General features: G+C 36.6%; 1 protein-coding gene and 1 pseudogene across 1 annotated transcript; one reads left to right on the forward strand and one right to left on the reverse strand.

The window, feature by feature from the left end:
- Positions 1-9711: 9711 nt before the first annotated feature.
- LOC121409413 lies at positions 9712-16543 on the forward strand (annotated as a pseudogene).
- A 3216-nt stretch (positions 16544-19759) lies between these two features.
- On the reverse strand, positions 19760-25327 carry LOC121407634 (low-density lipoprotein receptor-related protein 12-like). Its single transcript, XM_041598802.1, has 5 exons — positions 25191-25327; positions 23916-24092; positions 22876-23067; positions 21814-21927; positions 19760-20075 (listed from the first exon to the last, which is right to left on the reverse strand). The coding sequence occupies exons 1-5, from the start codon at positions 25294-25296 to the stop codon at positions 19867-19869; spliced, it is 798 nt and encodes a 265-aa protein (XP_041454736.1). The 5' UTR covers positions 25297-25327; the 3' UTR covers positions 19760-19866.
- Between the last annotated feature and the right edge of the window lie 52 nt (positions 25328-25379).

Below are 25379 nucleotides of genomic sequence, written 5' to 3' on the forward strand. Positions count from 1 at the left end.
GCCCTTGTAATTGCATTTAAACAAGAATCTTACTCTTGAAATAACTATCATGCAATCAACATAAGTATTTGGTCAATTGAAATAGATACATGTATGCATATTATGTACAAAAAAATGTTTAAAACACATGCTGTATCCAGTACATTGCACAGTATCTGCAATGATAAATCTAAGATGGCCGCCAACCTGTCTATAGTGGCCACTTTCGCTGTTTCCCTTCAGTGACCACTATGCACAGGTTGACTGTCGGCCTATACACTATATAAGTTTTTAACTTCTCCATTAACCGATACCATAGAATTCCATCTATTCTTGTCTGTTGCGCATCCTATTATATTTCGAATTGAGGATGACATTTTGGTCAGAAGAGACGGAAGTTTGGAAGAGGAAGTGTGATATTTACTGAAAGATTCGAGGGGAGGGGGGGGGGCTATACAGAGACAGGCGACGGGCCTTGTAATATTGCAATCATGACTAGGGGTGGGGAGCCTTCAACTTCAACCCAGGTGGGTCAAATGGAAACCTGGCAGGATTTTATCCCTTGAAAATCTTATACTTCGGCCACGGTAATTTATGCTGCATTTATTGATATAGATGTAATAGGCGCAAGCAAGTATAATTATATATCAATTGAATCATTTTTAAACATGCTCTCATTAGCGTGTTTAAAACAAGGACTGACCACCTATACAATATTTCCTTGGTGTTAACGAATACTGACAAGTAAAATAATAAATTACAATATATATGGCACCCGCTTCAGGCCGCCGAGGGCCCTAACTAGATTTGACAGGACTTACCCTAAGTTAGAGGGAAACGAATAATTTCAACTTTTAATTTTCCCGTGAGGCAACAATCAGAAAGCGCCTGAGTACGCTCCCATTTCCCGCTCTTTTTTTAAATTATTTGTATGCAAGCTAAATAATAACGTCTGCTAGAGGTATCACCGAAAAGCGATCAGAAGCGCATTTGACGTTTCCTCTCGGCAGCTATATGCTCGGGGCGCGAACAGCTGGCCCGGCGGCCAAAACAAAATGCGGAATCGGAGTATAATATTTACAGATGTAAAGATAGATATATATTTCAGTTGAATAAAGCCCCACGAGATATTGATATTTCTTTTCTTGTTGGTAGAGGCAAATGTAAATGAGATTTCACGCTCTCTGGCGCACAGGTGCCGGTGGTGACTATATGGATAGGAGTTTGGTATAATTTTTGTCCTGGTTTAGGCGGGCACTGTGAGAGAGGTCAATAATCGCTGTTACACCTGGTGAAGGGTAGATGAAAATCGTTTGATATTGTTTTAGAAGTACAATTGGTGAATATGTTAAATTCTTATTCCGGACTACTTTGGCCTGAACAAAATTGCTCTTTAGAAAGAGTGATAACATAATACAGCTTATATCAAACACATGCAGTTTAAAGGTCAAGTCCACCCCAGGAAATTGTTGACTTGAATAAATAGAGAAAAAATCAAACTAGCATATAGTGCTGAAAATTTCATCAAAATCGGATGTAAAATAAGAAAGTTGTGACATTTTAAAATTTCGCTTATTTTTCACAAAACAGTGATATGCACAACTAGGTTAGTCAGTCGATGATGTCCATCACTCACTATTTCTTTTGTTTTTTATTGTTTAAATTATACAATATTTCATTTTTTATTGATTTGACAATAAGGACCAACTTGACTGAACCATATAGTATTAAACAATGCTCATTCCACATGTTCAGGGAGGAATTAATCGTTGTATCACTTGACAATGAGGAGAAAATTAGAATATTTCATATAATAAAATACAAAAGAAATAGTGTGGATGACGTCATAGTTTCCTCATTTGCATACCAGCCAGGATGTGCATATAACTGTTTGATGAAATTAAGCGAAACTTTAAAATGTCATAACTTTCTTATTTTACATCCGATTTTGATGAAATTTTCAGTGTTATGCTTGTTGGATTTTTCTCTTATTATTCAAATCAACTTTTTGTTGGGGTGGACTTGTCCTTTAATGAAAGGAAAGTAAAATTTATAAAACAAAGCTCATGGAATCTCATTTCAATAACAAATCTATATTTGCAACGCAAAAGAGATAAAGTACATATAACGATCAACAATAACTCTTGATGATATTGTAGGTCTTAAGATCAACAGTTATACAGCAGTTGATATGAATATAAAAGATTGAATACATCTTTAACAGGGCGCAACTGTCTAAGCCTAATTATATTGGCTCAATTGTCGAGACAAAGTAAAATAAATAATATTATGTACGGCCAAAACAAGATGTGTAACCCTAAGTGTTTCTCGGTATTTTGTCAACCACGCGTTCAAAATATGAATTCAATTAATGCATCATTTCAGGTCATTGGTCATTTTAGGGTGGGGTAGACACGCCCTATTTCACCCCATGACAATGACCCCGGTGGCATTCACGCCATACTGGACAGCAATGGGTCATCCTTATAATGGAACAGTCATTAATGAAAACTCCCAACTCTCGTAAAATTTGAATACGAACCAGATTTCTAATCACTTTACCAGTAAGGAACCAACATGATCAAGCACCTCGGTCTGGCGTACTGGATTTTTTTTTTGGGGGGGCACTGCCACGAAAGTTTTCATAAGCAAGGATGATTGGATGGCTATTGCTATTCACCCCCTCGGGAAAAAAGGAATGGTCATTACGCCACTGTAGACAAAGAAACCCATTTAACAGCAACCAGCCCCCCCCCCCCAAAAAAAAAAAAGAGAGACTTTATTGGTTAACTAAGCGATTACAAAAAAAAAATAGCTCTTGTAATTTCTTGAACAATAAAAATGTTTGTTAAAAAAAAGTGTCTACTAATTTTTGCCTATTGATTCAACAAATCAAATATACATAAACCGAATTGGATCTAGGTGCGCATCATAATCGGTCAATATTATGTCTGTGAAAAAGAAGGAAGTGTCCCCTCCTTTCCCTTCAAGTTGATTCTTGATATTTTGTGTGGGGCATAATTTTGTTTGGGGAAAAAATTACCAATTAGACATTGATGATCTTTTCTGTCAGTTATTTATGTGATAAATGTGATCAACATTTTCTTTATCTTTTAAAATGATTTGTGCTTATAAAAAATGCACCCCAATGAAAAAAAATGACTCCGTCGCTGTATTTTAACCAACCTACAGACTGTTCTGAAATTGTCTGAGAGTCATTGATCATCATCGATATTCAATATTTATAATGGATACACAACATGTGCGAATCTTACTACAGGTTTTATCATCATTGCTGCAACTGAAGATTCTATGAAGCAACATCGCATTTTAACTTTTGATCTCTGGATACAAGGTGCGACCGACCGTTCTTGCTGGACTTGAGAACCAACTGGTTCGCCCATCCTGATCAGGTCATGGCCGCTTCACAGCTGATGTGATAACTCGACACTAATTAAAACACGGGTGAGAACAGTCTGTCGTCCATGTCGCCCTCTAATGAATAAGTTCCCTCGTTTTTAATGGATTAATTCAAAGTGTTGCGATGAAAGATGTTTTGGAGCAGTTTTTCAGGCCAATAATCGGTCTGTCAGGATGTAATATAGAATTTGAATTCTAGCCTTGATTTTAACCAGCCCGCCATCTTTATCCATCCAACGATTTTTGCTCGAAGAGCATGACTTTCAATGTCATGTTTAAATATGAACAAACATTTTTAAAAGTGTAACTATTCAAATGACTTCCTTACTGTTTGTGTAAAACGTCTACAGTTGTTTTTAGCTTTTGTATCAGAAATAACATATCTAACAATTCAATGGATCCATGAGTTGAAAATGCCATGCTGGTCTATCGGGACCTAACCCGTGCATCCCCGTTTTTTTAAGGATGAAAAACGGTTTTTCAAATAATGGACCTAAGCGCGTTTCCCCTTATAATTTGTCGCATTATTTTGCGTTCATTATAAACTGGTAGTCAGTCACCATAACTACAGTCAATCACACGTAGATGAAGGGGGAAGGGACGCAGACAGACAGAGAAATAAGCAATTATTATTTTTGATATATCATGACAAAATATATCGCAATTTCTTTATATAAAAAAGTATTTAAAAATGGTTTCTTGCAGCTTTAAAAAAAATTGCCCCATAATGATTATGTCACGTCTAGCCCCCTCAAACTCCTTGGCTTATTGTGCCACTGACAAAGAAAGAAAGAGAAAGAGAGTAATCGCATACCATACACCAAAGCTGAATCGCTTAGCGACACTGCAAACAAGTTCAATCATAGCATACGAACACTAATAGCAAAAATTTTAATATCGTACAAACAGTAAATATACATTGTGGGGTACTCGTCGCATCACAATCATGATACTAATACCAAATTCAAATCACAAGATGGCCATGAATGCCATCAGATTTTATTTTCTATGGCTCGTCACAATTAGGAGTGTTGAGGCCTGCCTGACGAGGCAGACGGTACGAGATACTGCAAATCAGCCTGACATAGCAACAGGTAGGAGTGTATCACATGTATTGTTCTAACATTGTCCATCAAATTTATGAGAGCTACATATATTATATGCGTGAGGATTGCGAAGCTTTCCCCGACAATGTATATTTTTTATTTCTTATCTATTTTCCCCGACAATATATTTGTTTATTTCTTATCTATTATTAGGTTTATTATTCTTTGGTGAAAATTACGATTTGTTCAAGTGGGGAGGTGAAAGAAGCCATCGCACCATTCACTTAAAATAAATATTTCGTGTTCATTTTGACTAATATCAATCTTTTTTATGTATTGTATAGATTTTGGTGGTTCTATCTTGGGTCCAGGGTCCTGTTTCATAAAAACTTTTTTAACAACAAATGCAAAATATCTATAACAAGGTCACCAATCGGATTGAAGGATTTCAGTAGCTTTGTTATTAAAACAAGTTTTATGAAATATGTCCCTGTTCTCGTAACATTATGGTTGACTTTCCCCGGTAGAGAGTACGTCGTATTGATATCAACTCATTGATGGTCTCAGGGAGGAGGGTTTGACAACAGAATTCCATCCTGCAATCACTCGAAAGCAAAGGAAAAATATGTTATTTCACGAGTGCCATCAAAATGCTAGTTCAAAGTTCAATATTATTTTTGAAACCAGTTGAACACGAAACAAAAAAGAAGAAATTTTGATCGAACGAAGATAAAAATAAATTCAAACATTCCTGTAGATAAAAACCCCATCAAGATATTTCTTGTTATCATCTAATCGTATTGTTGTTTTCATCGAAACAGATATTCTCATTTCCGACGATGGCAGTTGCCTAGCAACAACGTCAGGGGCAGATTCATTCAGCAAGGAGTTGAAATCTCATTCAAACCAGTTAACCTTTGACCTGTATAACGTCACAATCGATTGTTCATATCTGATCCAGGCAAGTGACCCTTATTCCAGAGTAATGGTCGACTTTCGATGGTTTGATGTTAATAGAAGGTAAGTAAAAAAAAAAATGGACATAAATATCACACGAGATGTGGTGCAAATTTTGTCCCTACCCCCATTCTCATTGTTAGTGTGGATTAAAAATATTCGTATCAAATTTGAAAATTTAAAGTTTAACGAGTATTTCATCCGATCAATCAAGCGACAGTACCATTAATGTTTTCTCATGCCTATGTGAAAACATGTGGGTAAGTGTTAAATAAGTTTCCTTTCCACATAGTTGTGCTTCATTGATTCGTCGTTCGCTGCGCTCACTCGTACATTTATATATAGGATGCTTTTGGAAAAGAAAAGAATATGGCAAGCACAGCGAAATAAAAAAAAGGTAAAGTATATTACGTAGAACCTCAATGAAAAAACAAAAAACACCACAAATAAAATAGGAGTAGGTCTGAGTATTTGAGTGTTGACGGTTCATTCCTCAATTCATTTTGCTTTTCATCATCTTCCAGCAGACATTTTTTATTCTCTGCCAAATCATTATCACCTTCCAGTAAATTCTTCGGAAGTAATAGAATGTTTTAGAGCTCGAGAAATTCGTTTTAAGCTCATTCGCATGCATTGTAAAAAGTTTTTATACAGATGATGACGATGGTGCAAAATGACGATTAAAATGACGAAATGGGTGACGAAAATGTCGTCATGATGACGATGATCAATCACCAGCATTCTGAAATGGATGTAATTAAAATAATCCTATCACAATGTTTTAAAAACACATTTTCAGCACATGATAGCCTGTAAAATGACAATAACCACTCATAGGATGACGATGGTGAATCTGCAGATTAAATTGGAAAATGCCGAGCATGTCGGAATGACTGTGACCATTAATTTTCGACTCCATCTTTTTTTTTAGGTATGGCTTTCCAAATGACAATTGTGATCATGCCAGTGTGCGAATTTTCGATGGTCCCATCGCATCCTCTAGCCAGCTCGGTGACACGCTGTGCGGTACAGACAGACCATCACTGGTTCTTTCCTCCGGGAGCAGCTTAAGGATGAGATTACAAACATCCGGGGATTTCAGTGTCTTCGACTTCAGAGCCATCTACACTGCGTTTTCAGACAGTAATGAAAGTTCATAGACATTCATGAACATCAATCAAAGTCTTCAAGATCTGTAATTCTGACATCAAAATTGGCATGATTGCATAAAAAGACATAGGCCTAACAGGCCTTACACTAAAGCTGCAGAAATATTATTGAGAGTAATCGTCAATAAGAAATGTATTTCTCACGGACGGCTATCCCATTAGAAGGACTAAAGCTTAAAAACGAAAAAAAATCACTGCACATTGTAGTTGAGGATGTACACATTGATTGAGGAGAAATATGTGTCCTTTCTTGAAACATGCTTCATTGTCCACGATATTTGGTTATTTATAGTTTTTTTATGTAAAATAATTTGAAATAGTGTTTGAATTAAAATGATATAGATTTACTTTCGGGATTCATTTATTTATTAGACTTTGTCAGAAAGACAGGGCATCTCAAAAACATTATTCATCCGCTTCCTTTCTCCGTAGATCTCCCACTCCTCTTTCCAAATTTCTGAGGGGGTGACTCCATCCCTCATGCTCCCCCTCAAGCTTCATCTTATTGATCTTCACATCACCATCCTCTCACATTCTTCTATCACCCTCTCTTCTATAACCTCTTTGCCCTTTTATCAGTGTTCCCCTCTCCTTCAACATGATAATCCACCTTTCATGATCTTGTTTCATCTAGATACGTCGTGTTCATCGTTCACGTGTACGACGACGGGTCGGTGCATCGACTCGACCGTGACGTGTGACAGGCAGGGGTATGGCAACTGCGGCGATGAGGACTTCAGCGACCAGGATGAAGGCAACTGCCCCGGTAAACACCCGATCAACGAGATCATAATTTTACTTTGAAGATGATTGTATTGTTTGATTCATCAAGAGTAAATGGGGAGCGTTTCATCAACATTTTTATCCGACGGGTTATCAGATCTGACAACTTTGCTTGATTCTGATTGGCTGAGAGGCACTGTTACTATGGTAACTGTCGGATAAAACAGGACTTGTCGGATAAAGCGTCTGACAAGTCTTTCCATGAAACGCCCCCTGTGTAATGCTAAGATGATACATCCCCTCTCACCTATTTTCCAATTTAATGATCATAACGGCTATAATATAGAAATCTTGGTCACTACACTTGTACTTTTCCCTGAAGGTTATATTCTTGTCACTGGCGTAAAGATGGGGGTTGGGATCATGGACCCTCATTTTTCCGACAAAGAAAAACAAGTGAAAGGAAAGGCAAGGATAAAGATTATATTATTTCTGACTAACAAGTCAAATCCGTCACAAAATGCAACCATCTAAAGAAGAAAGATTTTGAATCACAAAATAGATTACCATTGAATTATTTTCATCTCGACAGTAATCTACACGTCACCCGACCTCCGCCCTCTTCTATACGCGGCCCTCGCCCTCATCCTCCCCTTCCTGTTCCTCCTCTACTTCTGTTTCTGGAGACCCGGCTACATGGTATGGGCCTGTGGTTGCTGGCGACGCCGAAGTTTGGGCGACTGTGGATGGTGCTGCCCCGTTCGAAGTCGAGGGCTGTGTCGTCGAATATGCACCTGTGGTCGACGAGCAACGAAGATGAACTCCGTCGGCAGTCTTCGAGAAGGCAGAAAAATGCGCAGAGAGAAAATGTTGTAGTAGTGTTTCTTGCATTATTTCGAGAGGACTTGACAGACATTGTTTTGAGTACGCTAAGATTTTTTATTTGCATATAAAAACAAATGAATAGAATAAAAATGGAGGATGGTGAGCGGCAATAAGGACAACATTTAAGCCTTTTAGCTAAAAGAATAAGAAGAGGAGGAGTGAGAGGAACAGGGAAGTAGAGGGAGTGGAAGAGAAGAATATAAGAAAGAGGAAGAGGGGAAGAGAAAGATGGAGAAGAAAAAGAGAAACAAGAACAACAGACAGTTTTTATGTAACTTTCATTGTATGATTTTCATTTTCTTCTTTGTTTTTTGTAATGATTTTAAAAGTGTATTTAGTGTGTTTTTTCTTGTTATATAAACTGTACAAAATGTGCTGAACTTGGTTAATGTGTATTTTTAATGCAAATAAAGGCGACAATGAATTGAAGTAATAATAGCCATGACATTTCGCTTTCTTCTGATATTGTTTTGTCCTTCTAAGCTCTTCGAGAGCTGACTAATGTATCATTGAGCAGTAATTAAAATCGTTTCATCAGGCGCAATATATACCCATATATTTACCATTATTCTATATTACAGTAAAGTCTTGAATTAAGTAATAAAGAAATGTTATCCAGTACATTCTTATCTCCATTACTATATTTGAAATGTACTTCCTTCTGATTTACTAATCCCCCTCCTCCCCCTCCATTTTCTCTCCTCTCTCTCTCTCTCTCTCCCCCTCTCTCTCTCTCTCTTTCCCTCTCGTGCTCCATTGTTCATTTCCGACAATCTTCTTCATTCTATTTCCCATTTTTAATGCTCTACATTTCTGTTATATATATATATATATATATATATATATATATAATTTAAATCCACCTCCAGCAAACTTTCTGCTTTGAAGCATATTTCCAAGTCAATATCCAAATTGATACAAATCATTGGCCAATTAACCTTTATCAAGTTTGGTCACAATTCGCCCAATTTTGAGCGAAATTGTAACCAATAATGTGATGCCCACATAAATTTACCGAAATTTCTAGTATACACTGTATATACTATATACCTAATATCCTTAGTTGAAAAAAAGAATAACGATCCACTTTTTAGACAATAGATCATCAGAGCATCATCGAGGGGAATGCCAGTTGAATTATGAATATCACAGCCCTTGGCGTAGCAAGGGGTTTTCAACAGGGGGGGGGGGGCAAGTCGAGGGAACGAAGCAATCAACTGACGGAAGGGGTATCCCACTGTAGAGGGGTTTTTATATAGATAGTCGTGTTTGAAATAGGAGGGAATTATGAATTATGGACACAATCAGATAAGCTCGAAATCGAGTTTATTAACATTCAGTATTCAATCTAAACATTGACTTTAAGAATACATCGCAAATATTCTGATCGTGTTAAGTAAACATGATATTCCAGAGAGACGTCAATTTCTATTCTAACGCAGAAAAACAGCACTGAGCTGTGTGTAGTGAACATACAGCTAGCGTCCTCCGTTGCCAAGACAACGGCATGCTAATAATACGGAATATCCTTATGCCTTTACTGTGCGGTGTTTTAATTAACATCTAATTGCGACCTGGCAAAATCTGAAATCAATAAATGAGGATTTTGATCACAGATTAGATACGATGCGTGCCGTCTCCCTTGACAATTATTACAGAGGTTGTAATGTAGGCGCTACAAGGTGAAGTGCATTTCCAGGGAAAAGTGTATTTTGATCTGAAGGAGAACTACCCGGCGCCATTTTGAAAAAAATCTGACACGGAAGCCTGCAGTTTGATATGATTTCAACACTGGATGAGACGGAAGAATTCACTGTCTTCTTTGTTTGTTTCAACTGGAGATTCAGCAGTTAATTTTGATGGAATTTAGTGAATATGCTGTTGATTATGATCTGTCTGGGATACCAATAATAATTTAACATTATTTCCATTTTGCAAATATTATGACGGCGGCGCCCATGATAGTTATGAACGGCAAAAACAAAGAGCTATACCATCTTGAGAGAGAAAAAGTGAGAATTGGAAATTACTGATTTCAACATGTCAATAATATGTTAACGTCTTCTTGAGTAGGTCTATAAGGATCTTTAATCCCAGATCATATTACAACAATGGCGACGTCGCAGCTCATTGTAGGTTTGGTGAATATTCTTTTCGTCATCGTCAGCGGAAGTACAAATACAGGTAATTTCATGATTTGATTTTACATGCTTTTTCATCTCTTCGCTTATTTTAACTATTCTCCTCTGAACTCCATCAACATCCACCTCTTAATTATCTTCATTACAATTATTATCAGTATAAAGAAAATGCAGTATCAAATAAAACAAGACAAGTATAACATTTAAAGTTTGAAGATCAAAGTATAATATGCTTCCCTAATAGTATTTTTGGTATTTGTCAAAAATAATACCTTATACACGTCTTACCTGCTGCTTTCTGTGTACATTTTACCCAGGCCGTAAAAAGTGTACCCTATAAATCCTGTCCCTTATCAAGAAATTTTAGAGTGTGTAATTTCAAGACAGACTGAGGAACAAAACAAAAGTGATTATCCCCTTTCCATCGTTTTTTTTTGGGGGGATGGTCCCTGTCTCATTGTTGACATAATTATTAAACACCTTTTTTTTTTTTTGCAGGTGTTTCTGCATTTATTGAAAATTCAATATATCAAACACAGTAATCATAATGAATATAAAGAAATACAAAAATAAATGAAATAATTTCAAATTGTGACGATTACATAATAGAATAATTTACATAGATATACATGTACATGTAAGTAGTAATAATTGCAGTGGCCAGCTATCATAAGCAAAATGCTTGAGAGAATAGCAGCCAAAGGAAGGCAGCTACATGAAAATCATTGTAGAAAAAAAAAATCACGGGTCTATAATAATGATGTCACATAATTATTTGAAATGTTAAGAAAAAAAAATGCGAATGCGACAAGCGCGAATTGCCTTTTAACCATCGAATATGAATTTGATGTTCTTAGCCAGAAAAAAAATGCTACTCTTTTTTTCTGGCCGCCAACTGAATAAAGAGACGTCTTATGTGAAATAATATTTAAGTATACTAGCATGATGAATTTTTATGGTTATGGTACAAATAAGACTAGGATTAAGGAAACAAATTGGTTTATAATAGCTATATTCGATGAATATCAGATTTTGATCAGATTTCACTCCGTATGTCAGAGCGTTATCATACAATTTTAAGCTCATTTTGTTCTGAAAGTTTAGCAATATTTTTTTTAATCCATTTATTTTTCATGATGCCGTATGAAGTTGTTCTGACAAGCGTCTGTGATGCAAGTCTTCAGAAAAAGGACGCTAGCTTCATTGTGACGTCAGCAACCTTCGAGAACATCACCGGCCCTCAGGATTGCACCGTGGTCGTCCAGGCTCTCAAATCCAACCAGATGATCGCTGTCGTCTTCGTTCCACCATTCCTACTCGAAGGTACATGCTTTCCGTCATGATGTAATGTTAAATTAATCAATTGAAATACTCCCCTCCCCTACCCGTGATCACCCCATGAAAATTTTGTACTACTTCTACTACTACTACTACTACTACTACTACTACTACTACTACTACTACTACTACTACTACTACTACTACTACTACTACCACTACTACTACTACCACTACTACTACCACTACTACTACTACTACTACTACTACTATACTACTACTACTACTACTACTACTACTACTACTACTACTACGGCTGCTGCTGCTACTGCTACTGCTACTACTACTACCACCATCACCACCACCATTTCTTCCATCGCCACCACCACCATCAGCAAAAGTCACCACTATAATGATAATCCATGATATCATATAATAGGCCTAAATCAAAACCAATTATGATAATCAATCATCAATCTCACTTGATAAATCATGATTTATATAACTTATAAATAAACATTAGGATTAAATGATAAAAGTAACACAATAGGCCAAAACCACATTGTTGATCAAATCTATTTAGAGCAAGGTCTACCTTTGGGTAAAACTCATTTCTTTGCTTGCGTGCATGTCAAATTGAATATCCGATTGTCGATATCCCAGATTTTCCTCAAAAAGTTTGAATACATCGCGGGCTTCTTGTTTTATTAAGGATTTTCTTCATGATAACAAACGAGATAAAAGGGTCTTTCTTTATTATGTCAATTGGCGATAATAATATTCTCCGCTGGATTAAGTTGTCTATCCATTATTATTTCTTCGTAATGTTTGTCGAATTGGATGTCCTGCTTTGGGATATGCCCATTGCTAATTTATACCTCAGTCATATTTTCCCTAGGGTGGTCGTACGGAGAGTCTTTCACAGCCGTTTTATTCATTTTTATTCAAACCACCTACATGTAGCTGGTACCAAAAAATGTTAAAACGGCTGTTTTCGACTCGCCGTAGGGGAAATGTGATTGAGGGATATTAGTGATCATAGCTTTGAGGGCACTAATTAGGTCGGGAATTTGAATAAATAAGATTCATTTCTCCTTCATCATTTGGGCATAATCATGTCAATTATAATACCAAAACATAATATTAGCAGTTGAAAAGATCAAAGATCATGAAGATTGTGTCACTTTTTTTCTTTTCTTGGGGGGTGGGGCTCACGTTCACATTCAGCCGCTGTAATTTTGAAGCAAGATAATGATCATTACCTACTCCAAATACTAAATCGTGACTCATTGATTTTTATATTATATAAATAGTGTACAATCTATTGTACAATATACTGGATTATATGTACGACAAATATAAAATTATCCCGAGTGCAGGTTTATTTCACCGAGGCCGAAGGCCGAGGTGAAATAGGCTTGCACGAGGGATAATTTTATATTTGGAGTTCATATAGTCCAGTAATATTGTATGATAGAACGTTCACTATTTATTATAGTAAATAGATCCCTTAATCTAAGCCCCCCATCATGGAGTTTGCCATCCAAAAATCGAAAGTTATATTGTACATATGTACAATATAACTTTTTGAAGGGAGGTCACGTGGTACAAATCCAGCCAATCACAGCTCGTATTTTACTACCACTATTTACTATTATACGTTATTGTTGAATCTTCATTTCAGGGTTGTACAATATCAATGGTATTTGGAAAATTGTGTAGAATGAAGTACACAATCAAGGGGAGATATTTTATTTGGTATACTGTGTATGCAGGGGTGACCCCATACTATTTTGATAGAGGTGCAAGATGCTTCAGCAGTGTGCCCCTTCAAACACGAACAGAAAACATTTCATTCTTCTTCTTTTAAACAGACGATGAAAATAACCCAAGTATACCAGACGGACAAGGTTGCAGAAGATCCTCACTGATGATATGGGATGGAGATGACTATGAGACGGACGCGCTGATTGGTCGATACTGCGGCACAGAGACTCCTGTAAGCTTCGACTCTACTGGTCAGTTCTTGACAGTCAGGCTCACTCTCAACGAATCAGCCGCGGCCAACATCACACTCCTCGTCACTTCATTTGATAATGGTAAGAGCACTGGCGTACTGGTTGGGGCTCGGGCTGCTACCCCCCCCCTGTTTTCCATTTGCTGATTGGTACTTATTAAATCACGGTATTGTATTTTGAACATAATAAATTTAATGTCTTTTGTGTGCCAAATAGATTATTAAGACTATTCACATTTCAATTAACTGAGTTTTATCTTGCTTTTCTTTCTCTCCCTCGCAAATAGTGCATCGCGTACAAAAACCCACCCCCTCAAAAATGCTGGTAAATATATAATGACGCCACTGCAAGGAGCATAATTGGTATCCCGGGATTGGTATTCCTCAAAAGTCAGATTACATGTCTCTCCACTGACAAATCCAACATTATTTTGTTGGTTATGATTTATATCTTTTAAAAATTGTTGACATGATATACTACTAGTATTGTAAAAAGGAAATATGATAATCCGCTTGTTTCAGCCTTTTTCCTCCTACTAAGAAGAAGAAAAGAAGAAAAAATGAGAAGCGAAAGGATGATAAGGAGAAGGGGAGGAATAAAAAAGAGAGAAAAGGAAGACAAAAAACAGGAATAGAAGAACAAGAAAAAGAAAACAAGAGAATCAGAAGACGAACTTAAGAGAGGAGGAAGATGGAGGAGTAAAATGAGAATCCTAAAAACAAAAGAAACAAAAAGAAGGATGAGATGAAATGAGACATACAGCGAGAAAGAAAGTTGGGAAAATAGTCCATTATGATACACGTTTTGTTGATGAAGGTCTCTGCCATCAGGGAGTAACATTATCAATTATACTCCATTCTTCAATAATTATTCTACTTTTCTCCCATCCTTATTACATCAAGAGTCAGTACATCATCTTTTTTTTCTACCTAGCAGTATAATCCAATGAACTTTATTTTCCTTTTCAGGTGCATGTGATGACGATGTCACTGAGCTGAGATGCAACAACGGACGATGCGTGCCGCGCTCTGTCCGCTGTGATTTCGCCAACAACTGTGGCGACAATTCAGACCAATTCGTCCATGAACCAGCATTCTGCTCTGGTAAAACTCAAATCTTTGTTACAAAAACTTCCTTTTTTACAAGTTCATACTCGTGCAACGTAATAAGAATCTTGTCTTTGAGAAAGCCTCCTTGCAGAACGATCTCGTAGACTATTAAAAGTCTGAGGAAAACATACAAGAAATGTTGGCCGGGGTAACGCCGAGCATAAAGATTATGGGAATAAAAACAAAAGAAAAACATTACTACACAGATGATGGAGATGAAATTGGTAGTACATGTATATTCAACATTCTAAATTATCTCGTTCTCTGCAGATATCGTCTTGTTGAACAGTTGAAGAACTTTTAGTTTTTATCAACATTTAGGTGAATTTCTCCTACGTTTCCATTTATGAGGATTCTCAATGTGCATTCCTAATGTTTTAAATGCATTCAGGGGCGGAGCCAGGGTACTTAAGTGGGGTGGGGCAGAAATACGATCTAAAGCTGACGTCATTTTTTGGAATCCCACACTCTGACCACTTTTTGATGGTCAGTTTTCCTTTTTCTTACCTCTCAAGTCTCAACCCTCCACCACCTCCGTTTTTTTTTCCAAATAATATTTCACTATATAAGTAATCAAAGAGGGACGTCCCTTGTCCCATGTGACACTGATCTGCGACATGCAGTTGTCTAACCCCTTTCCTTCTATTTTTTTTAAATCCCATTTTAAGAATCTGACGATTCAACCGACTCCGAATCCTACCTATGGCTCTGGGTCCTACTCGGCATCATTGGTGCCCTCTTGATGGCGTTCATCCTCTATTGGTTGCTATGGCGACCGGGCTACATCATCTGGAGACTCGGATGTTGTCGGAACCTCTGGTATGGGTGCTGCAAGGGCGCCAATTCAAAATGCTGCGGAAAGTCCCGCAGGTATAACAAAGGATCTCAAGGAAATAAGAGTGGGCTAGGAGCGGGTCACCAAGACGGGATGCAATACCACGATGCAGCCCACGAGGATGACGACGACGATGATGATGTATCAAGAGGATGTTTTTGCTGCCGGTGTTGTCGATGTTGCTCCTCAAACGATCGGAGGTCAAATCGTCATCCAAGTCAAGGATCGAATTCCAGCATGACCCCACTTGAGCGACCTGGGCTCCACAAAGAGGGGCTAATGTTACCCCCTGACGCGGGGGAGAGACCAAGGCTTGAACGTGAGGGGGTAATGTTACCACCCGGTGCGGGGGAAAGACCACGACTCCAACGTGAGGGTTTGATGTTGCCCCCCGATGCTATCCGTCCATCGTTATACAAGGAAGATTTGATCGTACCCCAATATGGACCCAGGCCACAACTCAATAAAGATGGGGTTATACTTCCCCCGTCAGAGGAACAAGGGAGGATACAACCAATGTCTTTTGGTATCTACCACGAGGACACCATTTTACCCCCCACCATCAACTCTTATTACCCCTTCTCTCTTGGAGGACTGTCAAAAAGACTGGGATGGTGGACATGCTCGAGAGGCTCGATGAGAAAAAAAGGAAGATAAACTGATTAAATTGAAGATTTATACAAATTTACAAGTACCAATAATATATCAAGGAGATATCTCCTTGAATATATACAGTACATATTTCCGTGTATATGTATATATATTTTTCATCCTTTTCTTTGGGGAATTTGAGCAAGAGCTTTGAAGTTCGAACGAAGGATCGATTGATTTGAAAAAAATATTGTAAATGGTAATGTGTTAAACCTTACAAAGATGGGACTAAAAATATATCCATTTTTGATCATTGATTTGTGAAGATGATCAAATTTGATCATTCATTTGTAAAGAGCAAAACGCTGTAATAAACTAGTATATTTGGAATAAAAGATATTCTTTGAGATTTGCAATTTGCTTGTATGTTGATAATGTATATAATAGTCGCGTTTGATAATCCTTAATTTAAAAAGAGATTAGTTGAAGCAATAACACTGCCCAACAGAGAGGTAGAGATGATTAAGTGTGCTAGGTTAAAAGGTTAAACTTTGCACCTTTGCCAATGCCACATCGGGAGCTCATTTAAAAGTGCTTTTCTTTCTGAAAGATAGAAAATTTAAATACAAAAGTTGCTCCTGATCCTCAGCTTTTCACAGTAAATGATATCATTAAAGGTGCAATGTCAAACCTGTGGCTGTGTGAGAGTGAGGAAGGGGACAGATGTGGTGAAATGTCACTGAATCGTTCCTTCTCCATCTTTCTCCGACTCTTTCTCTCTCTCTCCTTCTTTTGCTCCCTTTCTCCAAATCTCTTTCTCAGACACATATCCCCTCCCCACACAGACATACACATGATACTCTTACAGTCACTATAGTTACAGTTACTATATCTCTCTCACTGCTTGTTTATACACTTTTCTCCACCTATATTGACTTTTGTTTCCTTCTCTGATCATCTAAATCAGGCAAAAGAAGAGGGCAATATATGGTGTTCACTATTAAGAATGCAGGCTTAACACAAGGAATAGACTTGTGTCTAAGTGTAATTTGTAAAACGAACTTTTAATATCATGTTTGTGTACAAAGCAGAAAGACAGATTGGCTATCTCCAATTATTTTCATGTAGAAACATGCATCTTTAAGACATCATTTTGAAATTCAAGAATAGCACGCTGTTCCTCATCTATAACAGCTGTATTACATAACGGGGTCCTGCTGAATACTATTACAGTAGCTTTCCCATCTTGGTAACTACCAGGAAATGTTGATTTCATTAGCTGCTGAGACCTGTTACCAAAGTATACCATTAATAACAAAGTTTTCATAAAAATAACTTGCATGTAGTAGGTGCCATTACACCAGTTGACATAAAATTCTGTGAAGATGGTGGAACGAATGCTTAATTTTAATTCCCCCGAAAAATAACATATCTAAAACCTTACTTCAAAAAAAGCTAGTAAATTTGCAATAAAGCATGACAAATCTAGATCATCCACAAGACATGCTTTGCCTCCCTCCGGCACTATCAACAAAGGGTGAAAGCTTGAAGGCTGATTGGCACGGGATATATGTTTCAGTCGACTTCAGGCAAATTTCTGTGATCTCAAAAGAGTGCTATTCTAGAAAGTCAAGCTAATGAATACCCATCTACATAAAGCATGATCTTACACTAAACACAACTAAGTGTTATATGCATGTACTTGTACAACATGTAACACTTGTTCAATTTAAATTATGTACATGATCTAATTCCTTTATTTCTCTACAAAATATTATAGAAAAAATATATCATGAAACTATCATCACAATACAACTACATGTTTTAGGTTGTTCTGAGCTTTGTAACAATATTATATTGAGTCACTGACATTGATATTTGGACGGATACAATAATAAATAGAAAGACAAACAGCACACCCAGGAATGCTTAAAGTATATTCACAATTATCGCAAATATATGTATGAAAGACGAGGAGTTCTAGAGTACTTTCAGTGTAAGATATTTATATACAAGTATAAAAAATAATCAATTATATATGTATGATTTCAAAAAGCACTTGATTGATAATTTGTCAAATATATATATTTATTTTTTATACAATTTATAGATGAAAGGATATATTAGATAGAAAAGTAATGGCTTTCACAAAAGACCACAAGCAACCCAAAGAACATTACATATGTTTGTAATTTGGTAATAAGAGATTCTTTCCCTCTTTCATGATATTAATGTTGTTGAAAAATAAGATTTGTTACACCCATTTTCATTACTTCGTGGGAAGCATTCCCAACACAGGGGAATTTTATGATGCGCCTCATCAGTAAATTCCAGGGCCCCGTCTTACAAAGAGTTAACATTGATGTGATCAACCACTGCTATGGAAAGCCAGTAACGTCTAACATCTAAATTGCATGTGTTGTTCAAAATATTTTCCAGATATGCTTAACACCCTTACATTCATTGTTTTCTTGAAAATTTAGTGTGCTTCTCTTTGTTTACAATTTTACAAAGGACATTGTGCAAAGATCCTGTAGTAAAAATTATGACAATGATGGATTTCCATACAGTTTAGGTTGATCGGATCAATCTTGACTCTTAGTAAGATGGGGCCCAGGCCTGGTAAATTCACCTGACAAATTTCTACGTGTAAATGTCCAGTCACTTACAAAGATTTCAAGCAGTTTGCAATTTTGACTGTGTATGGAGTCTTTAAAGGACAAGTCCATCCCAACAAAAAATGGATTTGAATAAAAAGATAAAAATCCAACAAACACAGCACTGAAAATTTCATCAAAATCAGATGTAAAATAAGAAAGTTGTGACATCTTAAAGTTTCGCTTAAATTCACAGAACAGTTATATGCACATCCTGGTTGGTATGCAAATGAGAAGAGTGATGTCATCATACACTCACTATTTCTTTTGTATTTTATCATATGAAATATTCTAATTATGTCCTCATTGTCAAGTAAAACAGTGATTAATTCCTCCCTGAACATGTGGAATTAGCATTGTTTAATACTATATGATTCAGTAAAGTCAGTCCTTATGGTCAAATCTGTAAAAAATGATATATTGTATAATTCAAAAAAAAAAAAAAGTGAGTGATGGACATCATCAACTGAATCATTAGCATGTCACTGAGATGTGCATATCACTGTTTTGTGAAAAATAACGAAACTTTAAAATGCCATAATTTTCTTATTTTACATCTGATTTTGATGAAATTTTTAGTGTTACGCTAGTTTGATTTTTCTCTATTTATTCAAATCAACATTTTGCTGGGGTGGACTTGACCTTTAAAACACTTATTACTTTTTGCCATTCTAGGCATTCCCTGCAGCAGGTACGACTGGAATCAGAAGAAATTGATTGAGTTGCATGGTCTTCACTCTTCAAGATAGGTAACCAACAAAACACAAACATACAAAGGTATGTTTACAGAGCCAATTTCAAAGTAGACAATGATGTCTTTTCAAAATATGTATTTTGAGAAACTAGAATGAAATTTTAAGAAAATTGGGTCTTGAGGAAAAATTAATATTCCTATAAAGAAATGATATCCAAAAACACATGATTTCAACTGTGTAAAGTGTGTGTATTTTGTGTGATCAACCATTATTAACATTGGATTCCTTACACATTTTGGCGGGCCAACTACACTTTGCTAAATTACCTAAACCGAGAGGCCTGTCATGTCTATTCCTGCTCCATCACTTGCCCCAGAAGTCTTTATTGCTATACTCGTTGTCCACCCGGGAGTTGTCCATGTCGGCTCTGAGCTGCTTCACAAGCTTGTTGGAGCGGAACTTCTGTGCGAGTGATCTGGCAATGAAAATGACGATGACGACAACCACAATGCCTCCAAGAGCGATGAGGACAAGCTGACCTAGTGTTAGCCCACTGGATGTTTCGATGACATCTGATCAAAGTAAATAGAGGAGACCAAAAGTATATAGATATTGTTTCATACTAATGAGGTAAACATAAATAGGTACATGAAGTGTTTGCTTCAATAAAAATATAGTAGTGAGGGAGGACTGGGATTTACATTGTCTTTCTTTAGATGTAATCTTGGGGGAAAAATTAAGCGCTGAACACTTTAACTGTAGAAGTAGTGATCAGAGCTCCAGAGGCTTAAAATATTGAAATGATAAAGATCTGAGAAGGACAATAAGTAACAGTGCTACATGGCAGTATTTGCCACACCTCTGAGAAATAGAGATTCAGGATCCTCTAAGGTTTCACTCAAAACACATTTTTTATCAGGTATTTGTGTGTGAAGGTGTCTGACAATGTAAAATGTTATTTAAACAGATTCAAAGCACTGTGCAACTGCTGTGAATCATTATCACTATATCAAAGTGGATCCTTGTTATTTGATAATCCATCCTCATCTCCAAACCATAATCGGTGAAAACGATTCCAAAGTTTTATCATGAAATATTATATGTCTATTTGTACTTTCAAGTGCAGAGAATTGCAAAGGATTGTTATGGTTAAACAACAATATCAGACTTAATGGAAGGATGATGCTATTTAGGAACTGGATACGGTCAAATATTTTGTTCATTGGTGATCTGGTATCTAAGAATACCTTTCTTACTGTAAATGACTTAAAAGAAAGGTTAGTCAATCTTGATGGACAGTGGTTGACAGAATATGCAGTTTGTATTATGTCAATACCAAAAATGTGGAGAGAACAACTAAAAGAAAATAACCTTGCTTTGTTTAGAAAATTTAAACATTCAATCTTGAATGATGAGTCATGTATGCCAACTGTAAATACATTGCTTAATTGTAACTCTAGAGTAAAACAAATTTATCAAGAGATATTGCAATTAAATGTTGAAAGATCAAGGGCCGAATTTTGGAGAGAAATTTTAGATGAAAAAAATAAGAATTCTTGGTTGTTTACATGGGCACTGAAACTCATAAGTATTCAAGATAATACCATAGCCCATTTTAATTTCAATTTCATGTATAATTTATTACCTCTTATTTACTACTCTCTGTAACTTAAAAAAAATAAAAATTTAAGAAACACAGATATTTGTAGTGAATGCAATAAGTTGTGTGATTTATTACATTTGTTTTGGTTTTGTACAGAGGTTGATAAATTTTGGAAATACGTCGAAGCACTCATAAGAAAATGTATAATTCAAAATTTTTGTTTGAAGCCTCAGCATATTGTTTACGGTTTAAGAAAAGGAAAAAGAAATCAATTTAATGTTGAATTATGCATTATATTCTATTTACAAATGTCACAAGATAACATTAGCTACAATGAAAAAGATGAAGTTTTATGATTTGAAAATTATGTTCATATATGTTCTGGAAAAAAGATATGATAATGAGAAAGGTAAACGAAAGGAAAATTTGTATATGAATATGAGCAAATGGAATTCAATATTGAATGACTTTTAAAAGTTTTGTTTGTGTACATATATATGTGTGTATATTTTCATTCAAATAAAGAAGACCAGTACTGGTTTAAAAAAAATAATCGGTGATACATGGTGTATCTGAAAATTTGTCATCTAGTCTCACCACCATGTAAACCTGCAAAGCTCATAAGTATCTGTCTCTGCTACGGCAAAGCAATGATTACAAGTAACTTTTCTGAAGCATGGAGAAAAGAAGACATTTGAGTTGCTTACCCATGCATTGTGCCTCATCACTGTTATCTCCACAGTTGTCCAGTGAATCACAGATGAGAGAGTAATCAATACACCGACTGTTGTTACACTGAAACTGACCTGCTGAACATGGTGCTGAAGAAGAATGTGAATGAAGAAGGATGTTAGCTTTCACATGTAGCTAAATTCTCATCATTTATTATGCCCATACCATTAAACTTACATTGTTGAATTTATATTCTATAAAAGGCAAATTTTTTGGCATACATTTATTAGCAAATATTTGGCATACTTTTATCAGCCAATATTTTGGCAGACATGAATCCAACTTTTTCACACTTGACCCAGGGGAGGTTTTAAATGTCATGGGTACCCAACAGGAATAAGTTCCTGCAACTTCCTTGAAATGTTTGTGTTCTGTAAAAGGTTGTCAGGCTATAGCTAGGGTAAAATAAGTATCAAAAGTCCCTTGAAAGTGCCTAAGGTGTCTGATAACATGATATCTTTGTACAAGAATGGAATTAATCCAATTTTCAAAATCTAAATTACTATTTTTCATCAGTGAAAATTGCATGGAACAGAGGCATCTCATCTCCCTTATCTTCAAAAGTTTAAAACCACATTTAACCATTCGGCGCGTTTCTACAGACAATCGTAAAACGGTATTACCCACGTAAGTATCCAGAATAACTTCCCTGGAGAGACAAGTGCGATCGCCATAACCACCTCCGGGAGGTGGTTATTGCCGTGTTGATCTGTTTGTTTGCAATGCGGCATGTGAGTTAAATTGAATTATTCATTCGGTAAAAACAGGTTGGTTTGAGGGCAATACGATTTTTCGATTCCGGAAAGATAATCCGTTTTTAACGATTCTCTGTAGAACCACGCCGTTTTTTGTTTCACGCCTAGAACAATACAACTCTGGAGTTTTAAAAACTGTACAACTGTATACATTTTCATGTAGATTCAAATGCAGCAATACCATTATGTAGAATACTATGTACACTAGCTATAACAGCAAAGCCTTGTTTTACAGACACATGAAACTTCAAAGACCTCGAGCTCCACCTGTACGCGACTCACCATCTTCAAACACTGTGTACAGAATTCCGAATCCGAGGCTAACCCCTGTATCATCTGTTTCAAACACAAACGTCACATTGCTACTGGTTGAGACCACCTCGGACAGGGATTGTCGACCGCAGAGTTTTGGGGTCAAAGGGGGCGCCATGTCGGACTCTCCATCGTGCAATCTTAAACTGTCCACACATGCTCCTGAAGTACGCAAAGACAAAATAAATATTTAATAAACAGGAAATTGAAAAAAATTGATTTTGTTAATGATTTAAATAAAGGTTATTGTTTTTTAATAAACATTCAGTGAAATTCCTGAAATAGACATATTTTACCACTTGTGGAAGCAATACTAATCATGAAGAGATTACATGAAATTTAGAAACCCTAACACTTTAACCCCCCCTTCCCCATACGTAAACATAAAGCAAGTTTGAAGTTGGACCTTCAAACAGTTCTTTAGTCATCGTTAGAATGGGGTACGTTCAGGTAGGTATACAATGGCCTCTGTGAACCTGATACCCAAAATCATAATCTGGGCCCCAAAACACAAAGGTTAGCAGTTGATCGTGAATTTGAAAGAGCAATTCTGATTGGTTCCTAGTCAGCCTACTGACCAAAATGCGCATGCAACAACGATACTGATAGGCCAATTAATTCAGTGATTGATCGCTAAACTTTGTGTTACGGGACCCAGATCATGGTCATCCCAATAATTGCATACTTGGACCGAGTTTGAAATTGATCGGTCAAACAAATGTTTTTTTTTAATTATCTCGAGAACAAAAAAAGAAGGGATGGTCAACCAGAAAACATGATGTCTCTGGAAACCATCTAGAGGGGGGGGGCATAAAAATAATGAAAAGATATTGATGATAATGTTGATGACATGATAATGATTCCATAAACAGATAAGTGTAATGATGTTAAAAAGGATATGTAAAGATAATGATAAAGAGTATGATGAGAATGATGGACAAGATGGTTACATGTATAACAATGAAAATTAGAAGGATGAAATCTGATATCAAATGCTGTCTTTATTTTACCATTTACTGCCTCTTCTAAGACAAATCTGTTGAACTGTAAGAGCAGCTTCTTGCTTGGCTCTGTTGAGAGGACAACGTGGCAGTCCTGATTATTTCTGTATCGCAGACTACTGTCGGGCTCTACAAGGCCTGTGATATCTGCTAGGATTGTGGTATTGCAGCTATTGTACAGATACGCTGAAAGATACAATAAAATAATCAAATGAGAATATCTTGGGTGAAGAAAATATATTAAAAGAATAACAACATGTAGACTATTTACAAATCAAGTGGAACGTCTTTGGCAGTCTCGCCATGGTGACTTTTACATCATACATGTATATTATTTTTAACCTTCTCCATATTTTTGTTTTCAATTTTGGGTGGCTGTCGCTAAAGGAGCTCTTCCCCTAGACGGTCATTCACATTTCGATTACAGAGATTCAAGGTTCGAGCCCCAGTCATATCTTTTGGATGGTGATGTAAAAGGTCAGTCCCAGACGTAAATAATCATATCTGATTGATGCACGTCTGACAAAACTCAAAACACACACACACAGTTGTTTGCCTGATTTCCACCGCAGTATGAAAGGATCTTCGGAGCATCTTGGCTGAGACTTGGAGGTAAGAGTTAACAGAGACACTAATTATATTTTTAAAACAATTTGGATATACATGTATGTCTAACATTAGATCTAATGTTAGACAAATCAAGGACAGGTAGATCTGGATCTAGTTGATAATTAAGAATAACCCAATAATTAAGAGTCTATGCACTGAAGACGAAGTTCTTTTGCCTTTATTTTAGTTGGCTTTCCTGGGAAAAATTGTGGCATGTTTTATCACCCCGAATTTGTGTGATGAAGGACAAATCAAATGTCCATCATCAAAACACATACTTGTACGAGGTTAGTATAGCATGATACTAACCTCGCATGCGCAGGGCAAGGGGCCGCGGAAGCGAGGGGGCTTCAGCCCCCCCCCCCCCCCCCATTTTTTTTACAAAACTGTGTGTTGCATGTACAAAAAACGTAAAAATGACCATATGATTATGATTTTTTGCATGGTCAGCCCCCCCCCCCCCCTTTGAAAACCGTTCCGCGGCCCCTGGCATGTGTGTGAGTGGGTTGAGTGCAGTGAACAAAAAATTGACAAAAGCCAATGACGACTTAAACTTCAACTTACGCAGAAATAAGTATGCGGGACAATGTTGTACTGGAGGTACGGACCCAGGAAATGATATTATACTCTCATTATCTCAATTACATTTAATTCAATTAAATTAATCATACTCACAAACTTGTATTCCCTCTCCAAATGCAGTGAAAATCGAAAGAATTAACATAAAAACGCTTAAATCTCTGCTCCTTCTCGGAGATAAAATCTTCACATCAATTGCCATTTTGTTTGGGTTAATCCATCAGATGCAGAATTAAAAGGGGTGACGTAATGAGGGACATAATTAGTAACAATTTACGGATGATG

Source organism: Lytechinus variegatus, chromosome 2, assembly GCF_018143015.1.
Source record: "Lytechinus variegatus isolate NC3 chromosome 2, Lvar_3.0, whole genome shotgun sequence".
NCBI classification, from domain to species: Eukaryota; Metazoa; Echinodermata; class Echinoidea; order Temnopleuroida; family Toxopneustidae; genus Lytechinus; species Lytechinus variegatus.

Bases quoted from the DNA above. Each gene is read 5' to 3' on its own strand.
- LOC121407634 (XM_041598802.1), bottom strand. From the start codon at position 25,296: ATGGCAATTGATGTGAAGATTTTATCTCCGAGAAGGAGCAGAGATTTA. The intron at 24,093-25,190 runs GTGAGTATGATT...TGTATCTTTCAG, and splicing joins TGGAGAGGGAATACAAGTTT to CGTATCTGTACAATAGCTGC. The intron at 20,076-21,813 runs GTAAGCAACTCA...TACTTTGATCAG, and splicing joins TGATGAGGCACAATGCATGG to ATGTCATCGAAACATCCAGT.